We start from the raw sequence: 25,439 nt of genomic DNA, 5'->3' as shown, positions 1-25,439 counted from the left end.
TACTTCACTGCACCGTCACAGTCTCACTGCCCAGAGCTTCCTTCAAGGACCTCAGAGCTTCACTCTGCCTCCCAAGACTTTCTGTCTATCTTCATGCTGCATTTGGCCCCTCATCGCCATTGTCAAACACAATTAATTCATAGTGTTCTACCCGAACCAACCCAACTTCTGGGAAGTAAAAAAGCAAAACGTTCTTAATTACCAAGGAGAGCTGTGCACCAAGGAGATAACTTGGGAACGCTTCATAATCGACTTTGTCAGCATCCCACCCCGCCCCCATTGTGCTCCTGCCTTCTTCGACTTTATCCTTTCCTATCCTTTTTTCTTTGCAGAAGAAAATGAAAATGGGGGAGTTCATGTTTGTTGATACGGATACTCTAAATTCTGCAGGCGCATGAAGGATTTGTGCGCAGAAACAAATACAGACTCTGCACGCTAACGGTCCAAGTTTGCACCCTGCACGTCAAAAAGGAGCGCATTGACAGAGGTGAATTCTGGGCCATCCCTCCCACCCTGCAAGAGAAAACATTCGGAATAGAAGCTTCTTGCAACCATATGGCATGCCTCCTCTCTGTGAGATAACAGGAGTAGAAGGAGGATGAGAGAGGCGTAATGATGACGGTGGTGGGAGAGAGATACTGCTCTCTCCAGCTGCAGTGCTTTTCATATCCCCTCATATACACTTAGATCATCCTTTACCACCATCCACTCCTTTCACTCTCCGGGTGCCTCCCTCCTGCTTCAGGTCCACAGGCAGAGGAAGGGCTAAACCTGGCTAGAACACAGCGCCAGGCCGCCGTCCCCTCCCCTCCTCTCCACATACATTTTGAGGGTTGCAACAGACATGCAACCATTATTTTTCTGCCTCCGACAAGCAATCTGTGCAATAGCAATCCAAGCGTGGCCTAAAACCAGCCCACTCCCTAGTTTGGCTCAACATAGATAGTAATTACTGACCACAGCTCGTCTGTGACAAGCCATTTCTCTCTAGTTGAGGAAGACTGAAGGTAGAAATGTGCTTTTACAGCTTCAGAGCATTTTACTTTTGGTCAAAGAGGTAATCTTTATCAAAGAGAACTCAGACTGCGGTGAAACTAGTGCCCATATAAAAGATTTAAAATGTGCAATCAGGTGCTGCATTATATCTTCAGGCACACAAAGAGGATACATTTATACTTTTCATGCAAGATATTAACGGTGTTTGTAGCTATTGCAAAAATCTTCTTGAATAGATGTTTGGTTATCATTTCAGTGTGTTATTTTTAGTTCTTACTGAAGTAAAGACGCTGAGGTCCACTGCACCCAGTCTTAGAGTCAGTGTGCACATAGAATCGCTGTGTGAAATGGACTGTTTTCGGACCAGTTGGCTTTTTTTCTGGGAATTTCTTTTCACCACCGACTTTGTATTTAGCCATGTATTAGGAATATAAAAGTGTCAGTTCAATCATTTTTACCATATTATAACTAAAGAAAGACAAATTTAACACCATCTATCACTAATCACAAAATTTTACAATTCTTAGGTCCGTTTTTACAATGTTGTTTTTGACAGCTGGGTATTTTATTTTAGTATTCTCACCACCTCTGTGTTAATGTATCCCTACGTCCTCTTTATGAGCACCTTCTGTGGTCAAACAGCAGGTTTGTGGGGATACACACAGCAGGAAGCTTTGGCATTAGTCAAGGAAGGTAGATATAAAACCCTGTTATAACTAAGTTAACCATGTGATTAAGTGGCTATACTTGAAAATCAGGGTGCAAAGCTGGAGGTGACTCACTAGTGCTTCCCGTGATCATTTAATATCCATAGTAAGCACTTCACTGCACTTTCTTCTTCTTCTTTTTTCCCCCTTTCCTTTTGCCTTTCATCTCACTACATGACTTACTCTCCCTTCTGCTTGCTTCTTACCGTCTTACTCTTGTGTGTTACTGTATGTCTGTCTCTGCAGCCACTCTTTAACTGCATCATTCCTCTTGTTCTTTTTATCGAGCCTGTCATGCACTCTCTCTATCCCCACCCTTCATGCCCTCGCTCTGTCTCTTTGACATTCGGTCCTCATGCACACTTGCTCTTTCTCTGTCCTCCTCGTCTGTCATCCTCCCTCGCTTCTGTCATCTCTTATGTCCCTATTCTCCAAGACTCTGTCCAACCTGTCTTTATCATCTCTTTTTCTCCAGGCTTGGGTAGATTACTCAGGAGTTTCACTGTGGCCAGCATTATAAGAAAGTAAATTATACATGTATGGATTTTTATAATGCTAATTTACTTCAAGCATTTCTTTTTGTTTTATTAAAATATATATGCTTTGTTTGAAGACACTGCTGAGGAAAAGCCCTGTGATAATATTGCAGGCTGGGGTAAAGTGTACTATAGCAGGGAGTCCGCATCTCCTGTCATATTGATTACCTATCAGCTAAGACAGGATGAAGGGGGTTGTGATTGTTGCTTATAATACCTTTAGAAAGAGTTGTTCCCACCTTTTCTTACCCCAATCACCTGTTTAGAGAGCTGCTGCCAGGATGCTAATGATGCTGAAGAACTGGAAGAGGTTTTCCAAGATGCATCATTTCTAGTTACAGTATCCTTAGAAATGGGGAAAAAAGATATACACATCTCAACAATCTCAATGGCTAACTGCCTTGGGATTCGCATGTAATCACGATATACCTATATATATACGATATATATATTGTATGTATGTAACTGCTATCATAAGGCTCCTAGATCATGTTGCTTTCCAGCATATTTCTATCCATATCATTTCATCACCAACAGCTTTTTTGTTGGTATGCAACATGTCTGTAGTCTGTATTCCCCTATTTGTTCATTAAATACATAGCCTATGGATTTAAACCTAAGGGCCATTATTTACGCTAAATATAGGTATGTAGTGAAGGAAAGAATTACATCTCATCGTTCCATAAAATGAAGTTGTTTTGTCTCTCAGAGTGACACTGAGAGAATACGCTAAAAACAGGCCCAAACTGGTCTGCTCTCTCAGTTTGCATTTCTTAATAAGGCACCATCTGCATTTACAAGAAATAAAGCTTTTTTTTATAGCTGCACATAAAGCTACGTAGCTAAGACTACCTTGGCAGCTATTTGTAGATATCAGGTTGAACATAGCTGAAGAAGATGGATGGTTGTGCAGATTTTTCTGCTCTGGTGGTGCGAAAACTGATTATTAAAATCAATTTCCATGTTCAATTGGTACTGAACGACTGTAGCTTTAATAGTAATGTGTGCTTTTAGCCATCCTGGTAGGGTGGCTCATTAGACAGTGTTTGTTGGTCCATCATTTTTGCCTGAGATCACAATTATCAGATGAATACCCTGTTGCCTTCGATGTGTTCTAAGAATTTTAATCCTTATTCCAGGCTGTGAAGTTTAGCAGTATAATCGGGCATGAAATAATACATAATGGTTTGAGACAGTCTTTCACCTTCAGCTATACCTTGTTTCCTGTTATCTACCAATAGCTAGCATGCTAGCAAACCAGAGACTGTACATCCAATTTGGACTGGATTTTAACATTCAGATTTTGGAGAACTGAAATGGCACATGTAGTTTATTAGTGTTAGCTAACATGTTAATACTAGCGATTCACTAACAAAACTGAAGGACAAACGTGTTGGACTTTAATTTCAATAAAAATGCTTTAAAAAGCACCAACACTACAAACATTGTTGAGAGGTACAGTTAAATAGCCTACACCTGTTAGGCTGTAGCTTTTTAATGCTGTGAAGTTTAGCATTTTAGAATGGGAATATATTGGGACGTGTCTGTCAGGCAAAGCATTTTTCCTACTTAACATCAACATGTTAGCGTCCATTAGCATCCATTACATTTAGAGACATCTTTGTCGCTAAATGTATATACAGTGCACTCATGTTTGAATATGCATAGCCGTTTATTATTTTTGCTCGTAATTCTCACACTTTAAAATCTTTAATTATTTTCAGACATATGGGTATATAAACAGATAGAGGGATAGATGTATGAACTCCGCTCAGTCTCTGCAGTAGCTGATTACAGAAGTCTGACCATTCTGGTCTCTGCATTGCAGTTAATTAAGGCTTTGTGTATGGCTGCGGATGCCCATTATAATGAAAGGCTGGCTGTCAGCCCCTCGTCCCAACACACAAACACGCACATACACACCCCAATCCATTTAGCCCCTCTAACGCCACCACCCCACCCTACAGCCACCCCTATCCAGCTGCTTCCATCGTCTCTGCCCATTAAATGCCCATCACCTTAAAATTCCTGTGGAGAGAGGCAAAACACATCCATACACACTGAAATTGGTGAAACAGAGCCTCATGGATGTGTAACCCATGTGTGCTGTGCTGCTGCCTAATACACACAAGCACACACACAGAGGGAGAGGTGTATGTAAATAAATGTTGAGGAAATAGACACTACTTGAAAAGGCCAACTATCACACACATAAAGGTCATTTCACTGACACATTTCATAAGTTATTATATACATGCACACACACCCTCTTCTCTGCAGCAGCGCCACAGCCAGCTCTGTCATATTAAGCACCGTGATTGCATGTCATTGCAGAGGCTTCTCTTTCTATCTTTCCTCGCCTCCACCCCGCCCCACTTACGCCTGCCGCCAAAATTGGTTCTAAAACCACATGTCACTTTTGATTTGACCCGGCAGACCCTGAAACAATAACTTCATCAGGCCTTGTTAGAGTCTCATCCTGAGCAGACAGCTACGAAAACAAACACTGATTTCCCTTCATCTAGTCTAGAGGGCACCTTTCTTCTTGGCTTTCTTTGTCTCATATGGGATGAGCACATAAATGGCCACAGTACTCTCATGTGCTCGAGGCTTTTTTTTTCTTTCACAAAGAGAGGCATTAAATAGGTCACCCAACGGATGCTTGGACATTTTAAGAAATATGTATGATACATGAATGCATGTGCAGTGACTCTAGGAGGTATTACTAATCCTCCTTACTCTACATCATAATCATAAGCTGCTTGTCAATATAGCTTACTTATGACTGTGTCACTGGCTCAGAGTGTAACTCTGCCACCATTACACTTAGCTCCTGCGGAGTAAATTGTCCTATCTGAACAGACCATCTTGTGACTTGGAGTTTCACACCACACACAATAGAAAAACACCATGTCTTCAACTTGTCCACACTCTATGACCCTTTCAGTCCAAGTGAAGATGTTTACAATGGAGACCTTCTGGGCTGATTTGTGAACGTGTGCGGGGTGGGGTTAATTAAGGGGGCTAAAATTTTAGTGCAAGCGTGTGTGTGTGTGTGTGTGTGTGTGTGTGTGTTTAAAGTGAATCTTTGTGTATACACGTGCATGTATTTTCTCCTGTATTTTCCCGGCTGATGTTCGTAGTTTAACAGTCTGTTCATCCTTTCCTGTTCTATTTATTGCAGCATCACTCCCACACTAAACATGCTAAGTAATGATATAATAGAATAAGAGTCAGATATTATGTCAACAGCGCATATGCCAGACATTAAGTCTCATTATTATAGAGTTAGGGGACAGGAGCCTAGTCCCTTGTGGGACCTTGGTCTAATGATCTGATAATAGGCTGACATGTGTAATGGCCCTCATCGAGGAAACAGATTTATGTCTTCAGCACTTCTGTAGAGTCTACGTACACACGTAGATTAAACATGCAGTTTTACATTTACGTACCAACGCAAGCATTCATTGACATAATTCCTCTGATATTCCCGCACACCTGAATCTTATAAACAGGTCAACACACCCATATAGATGAAGAGTAAATTATAATTATAGTGGTGAAGAACCCTCTCAGCTCTCCTAATTGAAAACAAATGGGACCTGGACCTGTCCCCAGCGTCTGATGAGAAGAAAGTTGTCACCAGCTTACAGTCTGATTGAAACCATGAAACAAGCATTCAGAAAGTTATTCAGAGCATTTGTTATTTAATTGAATCACATGCAGGGAAGTCACTGTGAGCAGATTACTTGAGCAGGAGTGCCAGCAGAAGCGCTGAGGAGTAATCTCCCATACCTGCACAAGACGTAATAAATGTGCGTACATGCACACACGCAACCACATTCATAAACACACTCCCTTCAGGCCCAAGATTCGTAGCCCACCATGTCTACTGAGTCAATATTTCACTCCCAAATGCACACATTAGCGCAGTATCCCTTTCACGAACAAACACACTCTCTCTTTCCTTGCAGGGATTGATTAATCCATAAAAAACCTCTTTAGCTTCTCCCATCCTTCTCCTCTGAGTAATTACCTCATAAGGACTGTTTTTAACCCACATCCTTCCAACAGTTTTCCTCTAACCTGAATATTCCCCGATGTCCATGTGAGTCTCACTAGGGGTCAAAGATTGCGTCAGTCTGAGTGTTGGGGATAAGCAGGCACAGTAGGGATGCATGCCTGTCGGAGGGGGAGGAGGGGAATAAAATAAAATCTAAACGGATGTCAGTTGGAGAAAATACAGGGAGAAAAATTATACCTTTCAGACTGCCCCCACTCTGCCCCTACACCACAAGACCTGGTGACACATTAGTATTGGACCCTGGTTAAACAGTTGACTTTGTCCTCTCTTCATCCATCTATCCATCCAGATGAATGGTAATGACCACAGAGAGGAACAGCCCCTGCTGAATTAAACATTTTCTTCCAATGAGAATCTCATTTTCCTCCTTTAGATGGCAAAGCAGGGTGATGGTTTTTCCTCTGGCAGAGATACTTTATCATTGTGCAGCTCATGTGCATTGGAGGTCAATGACATAGACCCAGCATTGTTCTAATATATTCCATCTCAGGGCAAATGAGATGCATTTTGCTGTGAACCTTCAGTCTCAGGGTCAATCCGCGACTGCTCCTGCAATCTATTTGACTGCCAGATTCAGGGTGCTTTTCTGGGAATGTGCCACGTGACTAGCTCCATAATGACTGCAACTGCAGCAAGCCAGGGTCCAATCTCCCTAAAGTGTTACCCAGGAAATCCCTTGTGATTGAAACACTCCCCCTATCTCCTCCGATTCACTGTGTTTCATGTTGAAGCTCACCTGAAGATCATGACCTGATTTGTATTCTTTGCCCCTTTCTTTCCTTCCCCTCTTTCATGACCTCTCTTCTTTCCGCTTCTCTCTCCTCCTTCTTCCCTCCGTCTTGTCATCTGTCGCATATTAGGTCGCCAGCTGACCATCTTCAACAGCCAAGCGTTCATCAAAATCGGTGGTGGAGAGAAAGGGCGCCACTTCCAGGGCCAGATCTCAGGCCTGTACTACAACGGCCTGCAGGTCCTCAAACTAGCAGCCGAGGGCGACCCCAACGTCCAGACCCAGGGCAACCTGAGGCTGGTGGGTGACGTGCCCTCGGTGCTGACTACCGACACCACCTCCACCACCCCGCTGGCTGATATGTCCACCACAATCATGGAGACAACCACCACCATGGCCACAACCACCACCCGCAAACAGCGCTCGCCAACCATGAGGGACAGTGTGACACAGGTGAGCAAAGTGAGCTAGTGATGCCAGCTTGTTTATATGATTCATAGAGAAAAATCAAAAGGCTGCTGTTTGAGTCACCGAGGCAAGAAGATGCTCTGGTGCTGTGCATTGTGATGGACCATTGCCAGTTAGTTTTAATTGGCTTTTTAAAGTTTCCCCAAAATCCTCGAACTGCTGAAAACAATATTTGAAAGATTAAACAGCATAGCCAAGTAACCAGATGGTTCTTCTTACATGAAGAGATTTCAAAAGAAATCAGATGTCAGCTACAAGGTCAAACAGTCACATTCTCAGCTCTGTGCTGTGTGCGAGTTTCCCCTTGTTAGCCATCAGCTGTATTCAGATGGTCAAACAGCCCTCAGCTGTTTGATCCATCCATTAGACCAATCAACACTGCGGTTTTGATTTTCTTTAAGAAGATGTGGCTGACCGGGATCCTAGAAATCACTGCTCACTGGTCGAAGGCAGGACCATCTCGAGAAGGAAATCTTGCTACACAAAGAGCACAACAATAAACTTCCATTTACGAGTCTACATCGTGCGCATGTGAGAGGCTGTGATTTATGCTCTGATGATTATCCACATGGGCTAAAGGCACATATTACCAGCACGGAAAGCAACAATTAGCAAACAGTAGGGGACCTTTTCCTTGCCCACATGCAAGAAGATGGAAGAGGCGGGCCATCATAAAAAGACCTAATAACAAGATCCAGGAGGGGAATACGCTCCAGTTCACATCCAGCATCATTAGCTATAAACTGTGTGCTGTGCAAAAAAAAAGTGTGATCCAGGCCATGAGAGGAAGCGCTGAAAGCTTGTCGCCCATGCTCGTGGATGTACTGTACGTCAGCTATATTTGGCGCTGTAGAGATTTTGTACCTTAATTAGTTGAAAGCTTTAAAACCTGTCAATTCCATACTTTCAATTTCAGCTCTATGGCATACTTTTATGGTGTCGCGGAAAACACAAAAGCGCGGTGCCAATTACTAGTGCTTTCCTCTTATTCAGTTGTGTTCATTAGCACTCTTCATGTCCACAGAGGCATATCTGAGATCAGTCAGCGAGCCACTCACACTCTTCCCTGAAAACCATGATCAGCAGATCCAGAATGTGTTTAGATCTTTGTCCTTTTATCATCGTCTCAAACCTTCCTATTGTGCCTCATTTTGGTTAAATGTGGCAGTTCCAGTTAGACTAAAGATAAGGTGAAGCTGTTGGCACCGCTGCACAATAGATGCAAAGTTATACTGCGAGCACCCAGATTAAAGAAAACTTTTAGTTTTGCAGCAACTGTTTTTCTTTCTTTCTTGTACATTGATAAAAGTCAGCCTTAATGAGGCCTCCACAGGCTCATCAAACTAATACTTTGATGGCAGTTGACAAAATATGAAGGTGCACTTGTCTCAGTCATGGTTATCGGTGCCACGGAAGTACAAACAAAAAGTTTTGGACCTAAAACCTGTCAGAGCTCCTTCGCAGTCAACAGCATCTTGATTGTGCCCAGTTGGCACAATCAGCTGGTCTGTGATTTAGTGTTTCTCTCTCTTCTCTTTAAACATGAGATCAGTGGAACATGGATTTAAGATGCCGCATGTACGATGCACTCGGTTCAGTGTCTCTGGCCTCCAGACTTCTTGGCGAAACCTGCTCTCCACGTTGAGCGTATAGCGAGCTTTAAAAGCATCTGTCTGTGATGTGAAATTGGCAGCCTCAGACTGCCCCGCTTGATAAATTATCCGGAAGCATTTTAGGATAGCAGAGGACTCTTGAGTGTTGTCTGCCTTTTGGTTGTTACAAGCCTTAATGTGTATTCCATTTGCTGACTTATGTTTATGTTGGGTCATAAAAAAGCACGGTTCCACCTTTAGAGTGCTTTTTATTGCTAAGACTCTATTTTTTAGATAGTGTACACACATTTTAATGGCTCCATCTTTATGATTATTATGCACCTAGCTCAACCAAGTGTATTGCCACAATAGACAAAAATAGCATTAAGGATATATGCTGGCGAATCAAAAGATGTTACCTATGAGTCACTATGCATGTACTTTAATGATCAAACAGGCATTTTTCTGTGTGTAGAAAAGCCTAAAAACATTAGCGCTGATCATACAGGTGGTCCCAGGTGTGGTACCTCCTCTGTCCCCCAACCCAAAGGAAAGACAGAATAAAGCAACAAAAGAATAACTGTGAACACAGCTGTAGTCTAGCAAAATTAGGCAAAACCTCTTGAAGGGTGGAGGATTACATTGATTTTTACAACAGCTGAGAGGCACCAGACTGTATGAAATCATTTATATTTGCTCTTTTAAACACCAGGCTCTGTCCTGGGAACGTGCCTGTGGTGAACTGGAAGTGTTGTTTGTTTTCATATTTGTGGCAGGAACAGCAGTTGAGGGGGAAATGGAAGAAAACAGTGTATTTAGTGCGAGCAGCGGTGTGTATCGAAGCTGAACAGACAAGACGGAGCAAAAACCCATACACGACTCAAACTCAATCAGAATCACAGACTATCACTGTGCCTGGCGAAAATTTGGGATACGTGAGTCACAATCTTACAGGGTATATGAAGACAGGCCAATGTGACATTATCCATTGGTTTGTGAAGCTCTATTTTTGAAGGTCTAATTTGAAGGGGGAGGATCTGACTTAGAGCCCGTGTGCTGTTATGGTACCAACTTGTCAGTCGTCAAAGGAGCTTGCAAAGAAAAGCGTCTGGACTTCTTTAAGTTACTTGAAGACGTTTCACCTCTCATCCGAGAAGCTTCTTCAGTTCTAAGGTCAAATGGTGGAGAGTCCCAGATATAAACCTAGTGGGAGTGACCCCCCACAGAGGGACAAAAGGACCCCCTGATGATCCTCTAATCGCCTGAGCCAAGGTGTGAAACTGGGTGTGGGTCCCAATCAGCCAGAGTTTCGGGTGAGTTCATTGTGAAACCTGGCCCCACCTTATCATGCGAATTCCTGAGATCAGATCGCCCAGGATGTGAGTGGGCGTTAAGGCGTCTGGGGAGGGATCTCAAAACTGGATTATAGATGGCAGAGAGTTGGTGTCGTAAACCACCGCCTCTGTTCAAAGATGGTCGCTCACAGTGGACATAGTTTTAATCCAGTTTTGAGATCCCTTCCCAGACGCCTTAACGCCCACTCACATCCTGGGCCATCTGATCTCAGGAATTCGCATGATAAGGTGGGGCCAGGTTTCACAATGAACTCACCCGAAACTCTGGCTGATTGGGGCCCACACCCAGTTTCACACCTTGGCTCAGTGGATTAGAGGATCATCAGGGGGTCCTTTTGTCCCTCTGTGGGGGGTTACTCCCACTAGGTTTATATCTGGGACTCTCCACCATTTGACCTTAGAACTGAAGAAGCTTCTCGGATGAGAGGTGAAACGTCTTCAAGTAACTTAAAGAAGTCCAGACGCTTTTCTTTGCAAGCTCCTTTGACTATGATGACCTGGATGACTGAGAACCTTCACAGACAACTTGTCAGTCCCAATGTACGCCCACCCAACCCTGCTTTACCATCCTTCCTGACACTGATTCAGAAAATAATTTACAAAATAAACATCACATTGTGTTCGATAAGACTCGACACTTTAGATCATAAACTCGGGACTTATTTTGCAGCCAGTTAAACCTTCAGTCCAAAGCATAGACAGCTGTATTAGAAAAGTAGCTGGTTCTTTGGTGAAACAGAAATTAAATGACAAGGTCCATACAGCAGGAAACATTGAATAATGCCACTTAAGAGTCTGTTATGTGCAGCATTAATAGCAGTTGAAAACTAAAAATCAGATAATTAAGAAAACCAACTTTTCTGGAAGAAGTTTAGATTAATTCACAAATCTTTAGGTTTTTGTTTCTGGGTTTTATTGACTAATCATTTTGAATTATATGGTGCTGTAAATCACCCAGGAGGTGATGGTAGCTTGGTTTACTTTAGCGATTTGCTTGTTTTTGTCAAAATAAAAACTTTTTTCCACCTAAAAAGAAAAGAATGCAAAAAGAGAAGGTCCTCATGGAACTACATGATTCCAGATACTCCCTGCCTGTTCAGTGGCCATGTCTGGTTCACCTATTTGAGACAGAAGAAGTGTAAGTATACAACAGTTTTATGGACTGTGCCTCATCCTTTAAACCCCAAATGTTTGTATCTACAGTAAACATTTTCTGTCAGTTAACAAAAGCTTTCATTTTTATACTTACAGTACAGTCAGAGTTCGCAGAACTTTCTGTAACTTTACACATTTATTTTTTCATAATTCAAGCCCAAAGAGTTGTGCTGATAGATTTCTTCCATTGCATTTCTTTTTCTTATATTGAAATATCTCAGTGAATAAATGTGCACTTAAACTTCTGTACGTCAGCATAAATGGAAGTTTCGCCAGTCCAGCCGCTTAAGATCGAAGTGAGCTGTATGTGGCTCATGATGTGACTTTAACATCCTTGCTCTAGATCCGTCACAGTCATGTGGTCAGATTAGGAATTGTTGCCTCGTTGTTTTTCCTGTTCTTCAGATGGATAAAAAAACAAACATGGCAATGGTGTATTAATGCAGGAGTGGCAGAATCTAACTATATATGAGCAGAAACTTAAATTTCAATTTCTCCAAAAGCTCTGAGCTACCCGCCGCGCTGTAGCTTTGATCATAGTGGAATAATGTGCTTTGATGCTTAGAATAAAAGATCTACCTTTTGATGTGCATGCGGGGGTCTGATTTATTCTGCTTTTTTACCCCTTGATACTGTGGGTTTCCATGAAACAGTTGGAAGTCATCGCTTGTCTCGATCTGACCCAAATTTGGTGTCAGGATGTTATAAAACTAAGATCACAAGCCTCGCCCTTGCTGCTGTCTTAAGCTGAGAGCACTCCCAGGTGTTTGCCATCTCTCTCTGATTTGTCTGGATGGATAGAAGATGGTTCAAAGTCCTTGTGGATGCTGCTTGGAGATAGTCAGCGGGGCTGTTTTGGATGTTCCAGGGGGGTCAGGTAAATTGGGGTTTAAAAGTGTGTCACAGATGTTGCACGAAATTACAGCCATCATAACTCCAGGAGGCTGAAAAAAACCTTTTGAAATTCAATCAGTAAGACATTGTGTTATAAAAACTCCTTTTTTCTTTTCTTTTAGCTTTTATGGCCACAAACACAGCCCGACGTGTGCATTTATTGATGTCCTGGTTGTTTAATTTAAAGGAGTGCACATTTTAAAGGATTCATTATGCGCTGCTTATATCGAAGCAGCTGCATGGATGGAATACGAATGTAAGTGCATGCGTGATGGAGATGTTGCTGGGAAACTGAAACGGGATCATTAGGACCATTTGACAGAGCTAGGTGATGTGAACACACACTCAAACGGACACAGCGTAATTAATAAATGATTATGCCCGTGCCACGGATTAATAACAGAGCGAAAACTCTGCGAGGCAGTGAATCAGTTATGCTGATAAAAGCCCTCCATTTTCTATCAGATGACCCCCATCTTGAATAACAACCAGAGGCTGAGAGGAGGCGAGGGCAGGATGTTTGGGTGTCTAGACACGCAGCTGTGTGAGTCATGCAGCAGTGAGGACAAACCTGGGCTACTAAATTGGAACCACCTTGTCAGATTTAATCTGCTTTCATTTCAAGACCCCCGCTGTTGTACCCGCTGTACTTGTAAACCCGGCACAACAGGCTCCATGTCTACTGCTTTCTTTATCGCCTACTTCAAATGTCTACAAGCTCAAGGTCAAAAATAATCCTATAGAGACCATAATGGAGATAATCTACTGCATGTGCTGAAAAGTAAAAACAATTGTGCAATAGAGCCTTCAATGTCTGACACTTTTGCCCACTCAGTGGAGCTGACGCGCTGTTTCGACAAGCTGCACCTCTTTGATCGGCGGCGTTGGGTCAGAAAGAGATTGTTTCACTTTGGTTTCCCTCGAGCTCTCCATCTTTTGTTACATAAGTACACACGGGTGCTGCTCATAAAGCACTGCCACCTCCATATTTTCAGCTCTTGTGCCACAACTGCTCAACAATAAATCTTCATGTTGTAACTGAGTTACAGATAAGAGTTTTCCCCGGAAGTTTGCTTCTCGTACTGCAGCTGCACACGCTTCTGTGAGACTAGGCATCGGTGGAGCCGAAGACCTTCACTGTGACTTCCAGAGACTCTTAATCCGCTTAGATATTCGGTGTATCCTCTACACAAATAAAATTTGTCCTGACTGTATCTCCTCCCTCTCTGTTCTTCCAGAATTCAGACGACCTCCTGGTAGCATCGGCTGAATGTCCTAGCGATGACGAAGATTTGGAGGAGTGCGAGCCTGGAAATGGTGAGTCAGCTCAGGGAGTTCTGCCTTTGTTGTGTTTTATCTGGAAACAAAGTCAGCCTGAAACACAAAAGCAGAGTTACCTAGACTACCTCAATGTCCCTTTCTCCTCTTCTAAATGATACCTTGTGACTGCGCAGCCCCCCTGTATGCAGCTCTGATTGGCCAGATGTGTACTCTCCGAGTTTTTTTTCTTGTTGCTTTTTAAAGCAGCAGGCAGTCAGCAGCATTGTGGTCTGTCAATTGCTCAGCCATGTGGTAATACCTGGCATTTTCCCAGCTGTTGCACCAATCCCCTGCCCCGATTTTAACAAGGCAGGACAGTTCCAACGTGGAAACACAGCTTGTTCTGCATGGCGCACAGCTGTAGCTTGGCAGACCTGGTGGCTGAGGCACTGTTAGTGTGAACAGAGGGTCAAGCAATGTTCTGACACCATGTCAGGAGGTGGAAGTTAAAGGCCATGTGTTTTACTCCTTGCCGCTGTGGTTTCTAGCACTAATAAGCTGGCCATATTTAAAAACTGCCAAGAACCATGCCTGTTCAGTGAAAAAGTGAGATTCAAATTACTCGTGCAGCTACAAGTCAAGGCTTCTAAAACTCCAAGAGTCAGAAGATATGCATGTCCACATTAAATTATGCAGTATTTCATCCTTAAAGATCTTGAGTGACAAGAGTTGTGTGTTTAATGGGTTCACAGATTTGACTCTGGTGTGGGTGAAACCTTTAATCAAAGCAGAGCCACTATGACGCCACTGTCAAATAATAGAAAACATTAAATTCCTGGAGCATAAAACAAGACTTGCTAGCGACTACTAGCTATAAGCTAAGTGTGGTTTTATTCAAACCTGCCTTAATGTTCTGAGATAGGGCAAACCGTTGTGTAGCTTCAGCAGAACATGCTTTATATCAGCGGTCCCCAACCTTTTTTGCGCCACAGATCAGTTTATGCCCGACAATATTTTCACTGACCGGCCTTCAAGGTGTCGCGGATAAATACAACAAAATAAAACTAGTACCGGTACCGAAAAAAAGAAGATTTATTCATAACACACGTGAAAAGACCCAGGAAAACCGAGTAAACGATAAAAACGATAACAAAATAACGCTGGAAACCGATAAAAACCCTGAAAACCATACATTTCACACCCGAGCCTCAACTCTCGCGGCCCGGTACCAAACGACTCACGGACCGGTACCGGTCCGAGGCCTTGGGGTTGAGGACCGCTGCTTTATATGATGGAAAAAGGGAAAAAATGAAGAGAAATGCCATAGTGTACATTGCTTAATAATGTATCTGATGACCCGTCATAAAAATGAGAAAAAACAAATATTTTAGAAATCTGTCAAAAACACGTTTAAAACTAAAAAATTACTTTGTTATTTATTAGTCAAATAACAAACTATATTCATGTTTTTATGTCTGAATTTGAGCTGGCACACTGGGCTTTCCCAGAAATGAATCAAGGACAATATTCAACCACTAAAACTGTTCAAGAAAAACAAAGATGTGCTTTTTTGTTTGTTTCTATTTTTTCCAAAACACTAAGTTCAAATGTTAAAATATAATAATTATATTTTAGTATTAAAATATCATTTTGATTAAAGAGCCTTGTGCATACTGCTGGATGACTTTAATTTTATTTATACATTTCCAAATCACAACAACTTTTTTAAGGCAAAGACCCTGAAATAATACAGAGAAAACCCCAACAGACAATCCCCCTATGATCAAGTGCTTTGGTGATAGTGGGAAGGAAAAACACCTTTTTAACAGGACGAAACCTCCAGCAGAACCAGGCTGGGGTGATATTAGGTCTTTAAGAAAATTATTATTTTCTTGTTATAGTAATAGATCTTGTGTCATTACAGACACATAAGAAATGGTTTTGGTAATTACCAGTACTGTTAGGACAGCTGTAGCATAAACCTGGTACTGACTGGTGGTCTAATAAATTTGTTAAGCAGTGTATGTGCTCCCCGAAAAGCACTTGAGTTACCTTGAATAACTGTAAAAGTTTGTTGTAGGATTGTGGATTAGTGGTTTGACTGGTGGACTGTAAATGGCAGCAGATTACAACATTTATCAGTATGTTTGTGTTGGGAGAACCTGATCTGAACCAGTGCTGAGAAACTTGAGTGCAGCATTTTCCTGCAGTTTTCTCTGTAGGTGGTTGGGACTGAAATAGAGACTCAATACCCCTCTTATCAAAAGAAGAAATGAGAGTTTTTTTTGGTTGGATGCTATGTCCAGGCTTAATCTCCCATGAGGAAATGCAACTCACTATCTCTCCCTTTCTCTCGCACGCCCCCACAAACACACATACGGTGTCTGACATGCTCACCTTTCCACACAGGCACTTGTCTCTCTCACTCTGTGGGTGTAAAGTTTTCTCTCTGCCTCCGACTCTCCCGAGCAACAATGAACGCGCTTGTGCGTACACGCGCGCGCGTGCTCTGTATCACACCTTCCAGATGCCACGAGAGTTCCAGCGAAGCGAGCCGGCGGGGTCGGATAAGCCTCTGTGAAAACTGTGGACGAGGAGAGCAGAATCAACATTGTCTCCAAAGCATGTTCCCCCTCCATCACTGCTGCACAAACACAGGCCTTTAGTCATTGTGTGATAGGACCAATTCCCAGTGTTTTCAATTACATGTGAGTGTTCGGCTCGCTGTTATTGAACTGCCTTCAGGAAAGAAGGAGAGAAACATTTTAAAGGCAGCTGTGGATTTTCTGTTAAGCAAAGCTAGATGCAGTGGTTATGAATTGATGAGGATCGATACAACTCCTTCATATATACAACCAGCTGAGCTCCATCTGCTTACCTGCAGCTGGTAACACCACAACACACAATTCAAGAGATGCAGCTTGTTTTTTCCTTTTCCCTTTTTTCCAAAACTGCATTTGGTGGAGGAGTGTTTTGGCTGTGTCACGCTAAATGAGAGTCCTCAACGTGAAACGCTCAGACAGTGATTGAGGGGTAGCTGCTGTTGCACATTTGCTGACAAGCTCAGAGTGGATGCAAAATAGACAAAAGCACAGGGTGCAGAGAAGAAGACCTGAGGAGGAGACGAGCGGGAAGGACTGGCTTTCATTGAGATGTGCATCACGTTCCTTTGCGCTCAAAGCAGAACAGAGGAATGGGGAGAGGAGAGAAGCGGAGGTACAGAGGGAGCCTGCGAGAGAGAAGGAAGAGGAAGTGAAGGAGAGAGTGAAATTCCCATGAACGATTCCTGGCGTTCCCACCAGGCTAATTAAACTTTGACTGTTAGAGAGCCTTAATTACATCACCCAATTAGAGCTATGGTTTCGATACTTCAGTGTTTGTAATGAGTCTCTGTCAGAAGGGTGACAAGCTAGGAAATGTGGACCTCGATTACAAAGCTCAATATACCGAGCAGAAAATGAACAGACAGGAAAAAGTCTCCAAAGATGCATATGGACACTCATTTGCTACACATATAATAACTATATTTCACACTAACAAACATATTGAGATTCTATCCGTCCAACATTAAAGCTGTGTCTTTTTGTCTCCATATATCATGTTCTGTCTGTTCTCTAGCCCGACATGACCTCACTTTGCTTTTCTCCAAGCTACTTATCAGTCCCAGGATGTTGTAGGCTCTATATCGGTTTTACTCTGACAAGATCAGAGCTTTGAGGAGCTCCTCAATAATTCATCAGACAGCATGCTATAGAGACAACCTATGAATTGCTCTTCTTAGGCCGAGGAGTGAAAATAAGAGATTGGGTGATAGATGAGGGATGACCTGGAGCCTCTCGGTCCCCCTCCGCATTCAATGTGACTCAGAGCCAAGTCGATGGGTTTGGGTGTTAGTTATTTGTCAGGGTGATGCTTTATTGATCGCTCTTAGCTAGTAACAGGCCCAAGTTTATCAATATAGGTTCCACGGGTTGGATCCTGAGCAGTATGGATGCTTGAACCTGCATGACAGGATGCTTTCTAAGCGGTACATCATCCTTTCAGGGTTCAGGCAAGTGTTACTGTCCAAGCCTCTACCCCTACTGTGTCTGATTGGTCAGATTTGGAACGAGCCTTCTGATTTGATCGTTTTCTGTGGAAAAAAATAATGCAATTGAGTAAAGGTCGCATCAGCTCCATGATGAATGCTTGAGTTTGCATGAGTTATAATGAAACGTCTCCCAGCTACCATAGGGCGAGACGGGGGGTACAGCCTGGACATGTTGCCAGTCTGTTGCAGGGCTTTAGGTGATTGTCTTTAATTAGCAGAGTTATTTTACAGTACCAAAAATATGGATCACAGTCTTAGTCGGGATACCCAGTCACTGCAGAGGTGCTCAGTCAGCCTAATCACACAAGCGAAGAATGCATTACTCAACATTATTCACATGCCTGTAACCATTTTATTTCATTACTGGTCAATGGTGCATTTTTGTCATTTACAAAAAAATTATACATATTCTGCAAACTACACAAAAGTGGTTTTTGAAATTCTAATTAGAACCAAATGTTTTAGGGAGGATGGCCTTTTTCCTTGTGTTGCATTCTGAGTAGGAAATCTGGCCGCTTTAGCTTCAGATTGTAAACAAATGCCCCGGAGCACCATGGAGAAACATGATGGTTTGCAGATTGTCTGAACCTCTGACATGGAGATTGGAGACTGGAGACTTTATTGCTGCACAATATGTGACTCTGAGTGAGACACAATATGAGCAGGGCATCATATCTTTTTTGTCAAAACAAGTCACTTCACCTGAGAACAGCAGCAGCAGTTTACAGAGCCCCGCATATAAAGAAGCAGGTTTGTTCCCTGCACCGATTATAGGGCCACCTATTGTAGCGGGATTCAGAAGCAAGAAAGGGATAATATATTATGCTCGGACACGCAGTTAGATTTTCCATCTGCAGCCTAATCGAAGCTGAATTACAGAATGCTGAAACTCCAAACAACCTTTTTGCTCTAAATATTTGAAATAGATGTGAGCGGGGTGATGTGATCAGCAGAATAACGATATTTGTCAGGAGACCGACGTGGATGCATCAGTATCCATCTGCCCTGTGCTTATTTTGAGTAAATAGGAGGGGTGGGGGTGACTCACACTGGCAACGCAGTAGAGAGGCATGTGGGTAAAGATAAAGGAATTTCATCATTGTGGACTAAACGTCTGCCTCAGCTGTTCAAATCAACAGAGTCAAACTCAATCAATCAGGCTGAATATCTGAGTCTCTCCCGCTTTAACGCTGAAATGACAGAGTGGGAATGTTAAAGAAACAGACCCCCACACGTGGGAATCATGCCTAATTTTTTTTTTTTTTTGGCATCAGAACTGGTCTCAGTAAATCCCAGTTTGGGTCTGATGGCTTTGATGTAAAATAATACGCATTCACCTAAATATTTTATGCTCACTTTCCTGGGTTTCCTCTGGTTTACATCAGTCTGTGGTTCTTGGCAGCTTTCAGCAGGAGAACACATGCAGGGAGATTTGTGATATGTATCCCCCACCCACCCCACCTTCCAACCTGGCTGTTAACAGCACCAGAGCTGCATACAGGGACCACACAGTGCAGTGTCGGAAAGCCAATTGAAGTTGCTGATTGGTTTTAAATATTGGTGCAGTAGGCTTAGGTCGCACAACAGGAAATGAAAAGATGTTTCACTTGATAACTGCCTGGAGGTCTGACATGTGGCTCACTCTGTGTATGAGGGCTGAGGTTCATTACTCTGCTAGGAGCTGCTGCCTGCCAGTCATATGGGATAATGCCATGAGGCCTTCAGGCTTTGGCTCCTAAAAACTAAGAGGACAGCAGAGCGATGTGGGTCACTTGCTTGAACAATCCTTTCTATGTACACTTGTGCATGATGACTCTGAGCCTCCCGTAAATATTTAATAACCATTGTAAGCGTCACTCCGAGGGGCTCCTATAAGCAGACTTTAAGCAGGGAAGCACAGTGGTCCTGATTCCTGAGGATTACATTAAATGTTTATTGTAACAGGGGCATCTATTTGCCGTGTCAGCCGCACGTACAGTAAGTAGGACGCACTGTGAGCAGAGGTAGCTTCTCAGTAATGGGCAGGCTGCACACCGAGCAGCAGGTATGAAGCTCGAAATTGCACTCGCAGCATCTGCGCCACGCAGACAGACGGCAGAGTAAAGATAGCAGCGCTAACGTCTTCTCGTCATCACCCTCACTCGCACATGCGTCCTGTATCTCTAGGAAACGATCTTCTCTGCGTTCCCAAATCGTTGGCCCCACCCCCCTCGCTGGAGCGACTTTGACGAGTTATCTTACGAAACACAAAGATTTTCTTTCTTTCTTTTGAACGCACTGGGGGAAATCCTACTCGAAGTGAATCTGCTTTGTTCCTCAAATGTGCCGCCGCACTCTGCTGTCCTCTCGCCTTCAAGGTGAAACTCATCCCTCAAACGCAGACAGAAAATGTATGGGAGAGAAATAACTTGAGCATTGCCATGGAAACTAGCCTTTCCAGTAGTGGTGGTGAAATAATAACTTAGAACGGTTGAAGAATTACTAAGTTTCTTTCTCCTTTACAGCTCTCACATTTTGCTTTATTTCAAGGAGTTTCTCTCAAGTGTGTTGTTATATGCTGATATGTCGCAGTGGCTTTGTTAACCCAATGCATTACCTTTTTTTTAACAAAGCCTTTGCCATTCTTTAAGTGAAAATGTGGGGGTTTTGTAACTGACCAATGGGTTTGGGGGTGTTTGAGTGCTGCTGAGCTGAATAAAGGCCACAGAGGAATTCTTACAATCCCAGAACCTCCTATTAACCATCCCCTCCCTTCCCATTCATTCCTGAAACGCCTTATCCAGCCACTCTCTCCCACTGAGTCTCCCTGGTTTACCTCATCAATCGAACACAGAGCCAGAGTCATGATTTTATGCTGGTGATGTTGGCATTTCTTTGCTTATGTTTTGCTGTTACCTTCCCTTTTGTCCCCCTCCAAGATGTGTTGTAATCTAATTCACTCTGCAATACTTCTCAACTGTTTCCTTTACTGACCCTTTTGCAACACTGGACAGAAAATTGAGTGTGTAAATTTACTGCTATTAATATTCTATTTCCTGTTGACACACTCCTGATATGTCTAACCATTTCAGTCTATGATACAAGGATTCCTCTTAAATGCACCTTTTTTCCCCCAATAATCTGAACTGAAGCAAAGTCGAAGCTTATTTCGCACTGGGCTAAAATTGCATAACTGAGGCTTGAACTGAAATTCTGGCTCATTAAGACTTTTTTTAATGTTATTTGTGTTGATGGCTGTTTGAAAAGAACATCATTCCCCCATGTTTAACGTGTGGTGTTTGGGAGGGAAGTGGGCATGAGGGAGTCATGATAAAAAACTGAGCAGTATTATTTAATACTCTGTTACTCAGTGCGCTGTAGTGTAGTGCACTGAGAGTTTGGGTTAAGAATTAGAGGCATCAGTTTTCTGCAGCCGCTCCTGAGGGTTTGCATACAGATTAAGCTAATTAGAAATGAGCCATAGAAGCCACCATGCCCAAAAGGGGAAAATAGGATTGAGACAATTCTTCATGTGAATTTGGGGGGGGGGGGGGGGAGAACAAGTGAATAATGCAACAATACATTATTATTCTTTTTTTTTTTGTTACATTCTGATTATTTTTCACCCAATAAAGAGACAAAAGAGGAGAGGAGGTAAACAATGGTGGGGGTGGGGAGGGGAGTTGTTTATCACTATCCGAGAACAATCTTACACAGCTTTCTTTTTGTAATTTTTTTTTTCATGCAAAAATCATGCGGCCAATTTGTTGATGTAAGTGACCTGAACCTCGTGGTTTGCTATCTTATTTAACCAATCACAGCAGAAACATCTGAGCGTAGTCAGCGTAGGTAGGACTAGAAAGGTTAGCAGTGAAGGATAGGCTGTGTAGTACAATAGATGTTACGTTGTTCAGTGTAATTTGTAGTCTGCTTTTACCTTGTGTTAGTGATATGACATGTAGGAATATGCAGCACAGCGAAATAGGTCAGAACAGTCAGGAGCAGGTGCAGGCTAGAGTATATTCTTACATCTTGTTTTATAATGCAGCTCAAAGTTAGTCAGCATATTAACTTTTTAAATAGAACAGACTAAACTTGTAGAACTAACCTCATGTTAAGCTGTAGTGCTGTTCTAATACTGGTGTTTCTGTAACATTTGAACTGTCTTTCTTCTGTTGATCTGGAAGTCGTCTCTCCCTCAGGTGGTCTCTAACACTCTTTTCCTTCGTTGTCTCTTTCTTGTCCTAGGAGGTGAATTAGTGTTGCCCATTATTACAGTGGACTCCCTAGACCCCCCATCTATCGCCACCCACTACCCAGTAATACCCCCGCCCCCCACCACTTACCGCCCTTTCCTCACCCTGCTTGAAACCACCAAAGAATCCCTCCCCTTGCCCAACGGCCGGCCCCCTTGCCCCTTGGACCAGGAGGACTGCGAGGAGACCATCGAGGTGTCGGCGTACGGCTCGGGGGAGATGACCGAGTCAGATGACGAGGACTATTACAAAAATTCCGGCCTGGTCACCGACAGGACTGTCCTCCCCCCTCCCCCGGCCGTCGAGGGTGGCGTCCAAAACCCCCGAGACCGCCATTTCTCCCGCTTCCCCAACTCCCGCCCCCCTCTCTCCTCCACCCCCACAGCCAACCCCGATCAGCTGAACCCGCGCATCAAGTCAGCCGGCGGCGGCAGCAGCAGTAGTAGCAACAACATCCCTGCCGGGAAAATGAACACCCGGGACCAAGTGCTGCTGCCGCCGGCCCAGCCCTCTTTGGATCCAGGCCACCGTAGAGTCCCAGGTATAACCTATCCCCCAAATTTCCCTCATGTTCCCACTCCAGACCCCACATCTCCAGAGAGAGGGCTCCCGGGTGCCGTAGAAGTGCAGCAGTCGAGCAGCACCACCGGGATGGTGGTGGGCATCGTGGCAGCCGCTGCCCTCTGCATCCTCATCTTGCTGTACGCCATGTACAAGTACCGCAACCGCGATGAGGGCTCCTATCAGGTGGACCAGAGCCGTAACTACATTAGCAACTCAGCCACACAGAGCAATGGGGCCCTGGTGAAGGAGAAACAGCCCAGCACTGCCAAGACGGTCACCAAGAACAAGAAGAACAAAGACAAAGAGTACTACGTCTGAGGGAGTGCCGCCGTGACACACAGGGGCAGACAGCAGAGCACTTAGAAAAGGAAAGAGACGGCGGGGAGAAGGAGGGAGAGAAGGCAGTATGTGGGAAAACTGCAAACACATCACAGTGGCTAATTCATTTCAAACTTCAAGTATTGTCAGGTGCTCATATGTGTTACCAGTTCATCTCGAATCAGAGGGAGGCAGCGAAATGAGATGGCACAGTGACATCACAGCTCTCCTCACACATTTCCACATTGCTTTGATTGATTAGACTAAACTTCAGTTGCATTCAATGCTAACCACAGTGTGGATTTAAGGAAAGGCTATTACATCTCTACACATACCGTGCCAACAACCACGTAGCAAATGCTGATAAAGCAGTGATTCATGGGTTAGCCTGAGTACTGTAGGAAAGCATCGCCATCAGTATTTGTGTCAAGGCCTGTACTTGATTCTGAGGAGAACCTGCGTCACCTTAGACAGTATCAAACAGATTTTTTTTCCAACCAGGCTCGAATTAGCAGATCAATATACTGCCAGCTTAGAGAAACACTGTGTCAAATCCAGCTCCTCCACCTCTGTAAGTGTTCGACACCTCCGATCTCTCGCCTCTCATCGGATCTCTCTCTCTCCTTCTCGTTCACCCACGAACTCTGTTTCTCTCCTTGTCTACGGTGCCCAGCAGCCGATGCGATGTAAACTCTGCCGTGTTTCAAGCATGTAGTATTCATTTACGAAAAAGAGATAAACTGTTTTTCCTTTCTGTGGAGTTTAAAAAAACAAAAAAAATATGACGCCGATGACTGATGATCGTAACAACATTAAAAGTAGCAACTACGTGAGATGCCACCGCTCCAACCTAACGGATGCTAAATTGTACGTTTAGCCGCCAAAAACTCATCGAGGCCAAAAAAAACACCCCTTTGGTCGTCCTTTGTTCCAGCAGATCTGTGTCATGTGTATCTGGGGCTCTGAGGTGCCCCCTAGTGGGCCAGCAGAGAAACTGTCACGTCCTTACAAGTTACTAATCACCGAAAAACAGAAAAAACCTCCAGCAAACAAGATGAACTCTGTTCTATATAATTATAAATATATGTATAGACGTTGCAGAAACATATGGACCTATGTGAACGAATCAAAAGGTGCGTTTGCTGAGACGTGCACAGCAAAAGATGGGATTCTTGAACAGCTTCACCGTCCAACCCCCCGTTCCTCAGACCCCTGCCCCTCACTTCATGAACAGTGCGGCTGATGGAATGCCTTGCTGCAAGACTCAGTCACTTTGGTTTGCTCTTTTCTTTTCTTTTTTTAAATTTCTTTTCATTTCTGGAGGAATGAGAGACATTTTAGGGAGATTCTGAATTCATTCGTGTTGGAGTTCCACTGTGGAGAGAGATACCTTGCAGCAGCTGAAAAAGAGCAACTGTGTCGTTCGCCCCTCTCTAGCCTGACTGGACTGACGGCAGCCCGCGGGCAAAGCGAACTTAATGGGAAGAGCACACAAATAAAAGGAGAACAGCAGTTCCCTGAAAGATGTACAACAGAACTCTAGTATTCCAATTTTCTCAAGTCTATTAAGAAAAGAAAACTGTACCATGAAAAGAAAAATTCTGAAAAAAGTTTGTGAAATGTCTAAATATTTGACTTTCATCCCATTACTAAGAGAAATGTGTTTTCCCTACTATCATTCCTGTTTGGAGAAAAAAAATAACTGATTCTGGGAAACTGAAATTTCTATGTATTTTCTTTTGGTACCTGAGCAAATATGATTTGGGTTATGAACATCAAACCATGCATTCTCCTTTTCCAGAGGAGAAAATGTCCTCTTTTATCCTCCATCTGTCATCCTTAGCCTCTTTCTTTGTTCTTCATGCATTCCTTTTTCTCTGTAGAGATCGTATGTCCCCGTATCCTGTGAGGAAAGCAGGTTTTATCCATCCTCTGATTTTTATTTACTTTAATTTGTTTTATATCTATTTCTGTCTATATGGCGAGAGACAAGACGGTAGTCATTTCACTTGACGGGCTCCGTCGTTACTCTCTTCTGCCACGTTTGTCTGGTTTCTCTCTTTCTCCATTCTGAGCATACTCTCCCAGTATCTTCCTGTTCTTTCTAAATGTTATTGTAAAGTGTTCCAGTGAGATGACTCTAAATATGTGTACATTAACAGAGGGAATACACTTGGTTATATACTTCTTACTTACTGCGTTGTGTGGTCTGTTCATTGTCTCCTTATTTTCAAATTTGATTCAATCCCCAGGAGGTACTCAGAGGACTGCAAATTGCTTTGAAACAGTTCGATATTACGACATCCGATGGACCAAGTTGCTGGTGAAAGCAGCTCTAATTAGAACCGGACCATTTCTGACTCTGACACCCCGATTAAGATAAATGCTCTGCAAAATAAGTCTGTAGCTGGACCCGTTTTAAAGGGATAGTCTCATTTCTCAGTATAAAGAAAAG

At 43.3% G+C, this 25,439-nt stretch overlaps 1 protein-coding gene across 8 annotated transcripts in view; it reads left to right on the top strand.

The window, feature by feature from the left end:
• nrxn2b (neurexin 2b) overlaps nt 1–25,175 on the top strand; it is a 710,873-nt gene extending 685,698 nt beyond the window's left edge. For 6 of the 8 annotated variants that reach the window (XM_080298328.1, XM_080298327.1, XM_080298326.1 and 3 more), the window contains 3 exons: nt 7,184–7,506; nt 13,756–13,834; nt 22,095–25,175. In XM_080298328.1, the coding sequence (XP_080154454.1) occupies nt 7,184–7,506; nt 13,756–13,834; nt 22,095–22,984 (1,292 nt within the window). In that variant the 3' untranslated portion in view covers nt 22,985–25,175. The remainder of the gene's footprint in view (nt 1–7,183; nt 7,507–13,755; nt 13,835–22,094) is intronic. The other 2 variants (XM_080298329.1, XM_026160323.2) reach the window with 1 other exon arrangement.
• The last annotated feature ends 264 nt before the right edge of the window (nt 25,176–25,439 follow it).

This window comes from Astatotilapia calliptera, chromosome 3, assembly GCF_964374335.1.
Source record: "Astatotilapia calliptera chromosome 3, fAstCal68.1, whole genome shotgun sequence".
NCBI classification, from domain to species: domain Eukaryota; kingdom Metazoa; phylum Chordata; class Actinopteri; order Cichliformes; family Cichlidae; genus Astatotilapia; species Astatotilapia calliptera.
The sequence above is the reverse complement of the archived record's forward strand: the minus strand, read 5'-3'. Positions and strand labels throughout refer to the sequence as shown.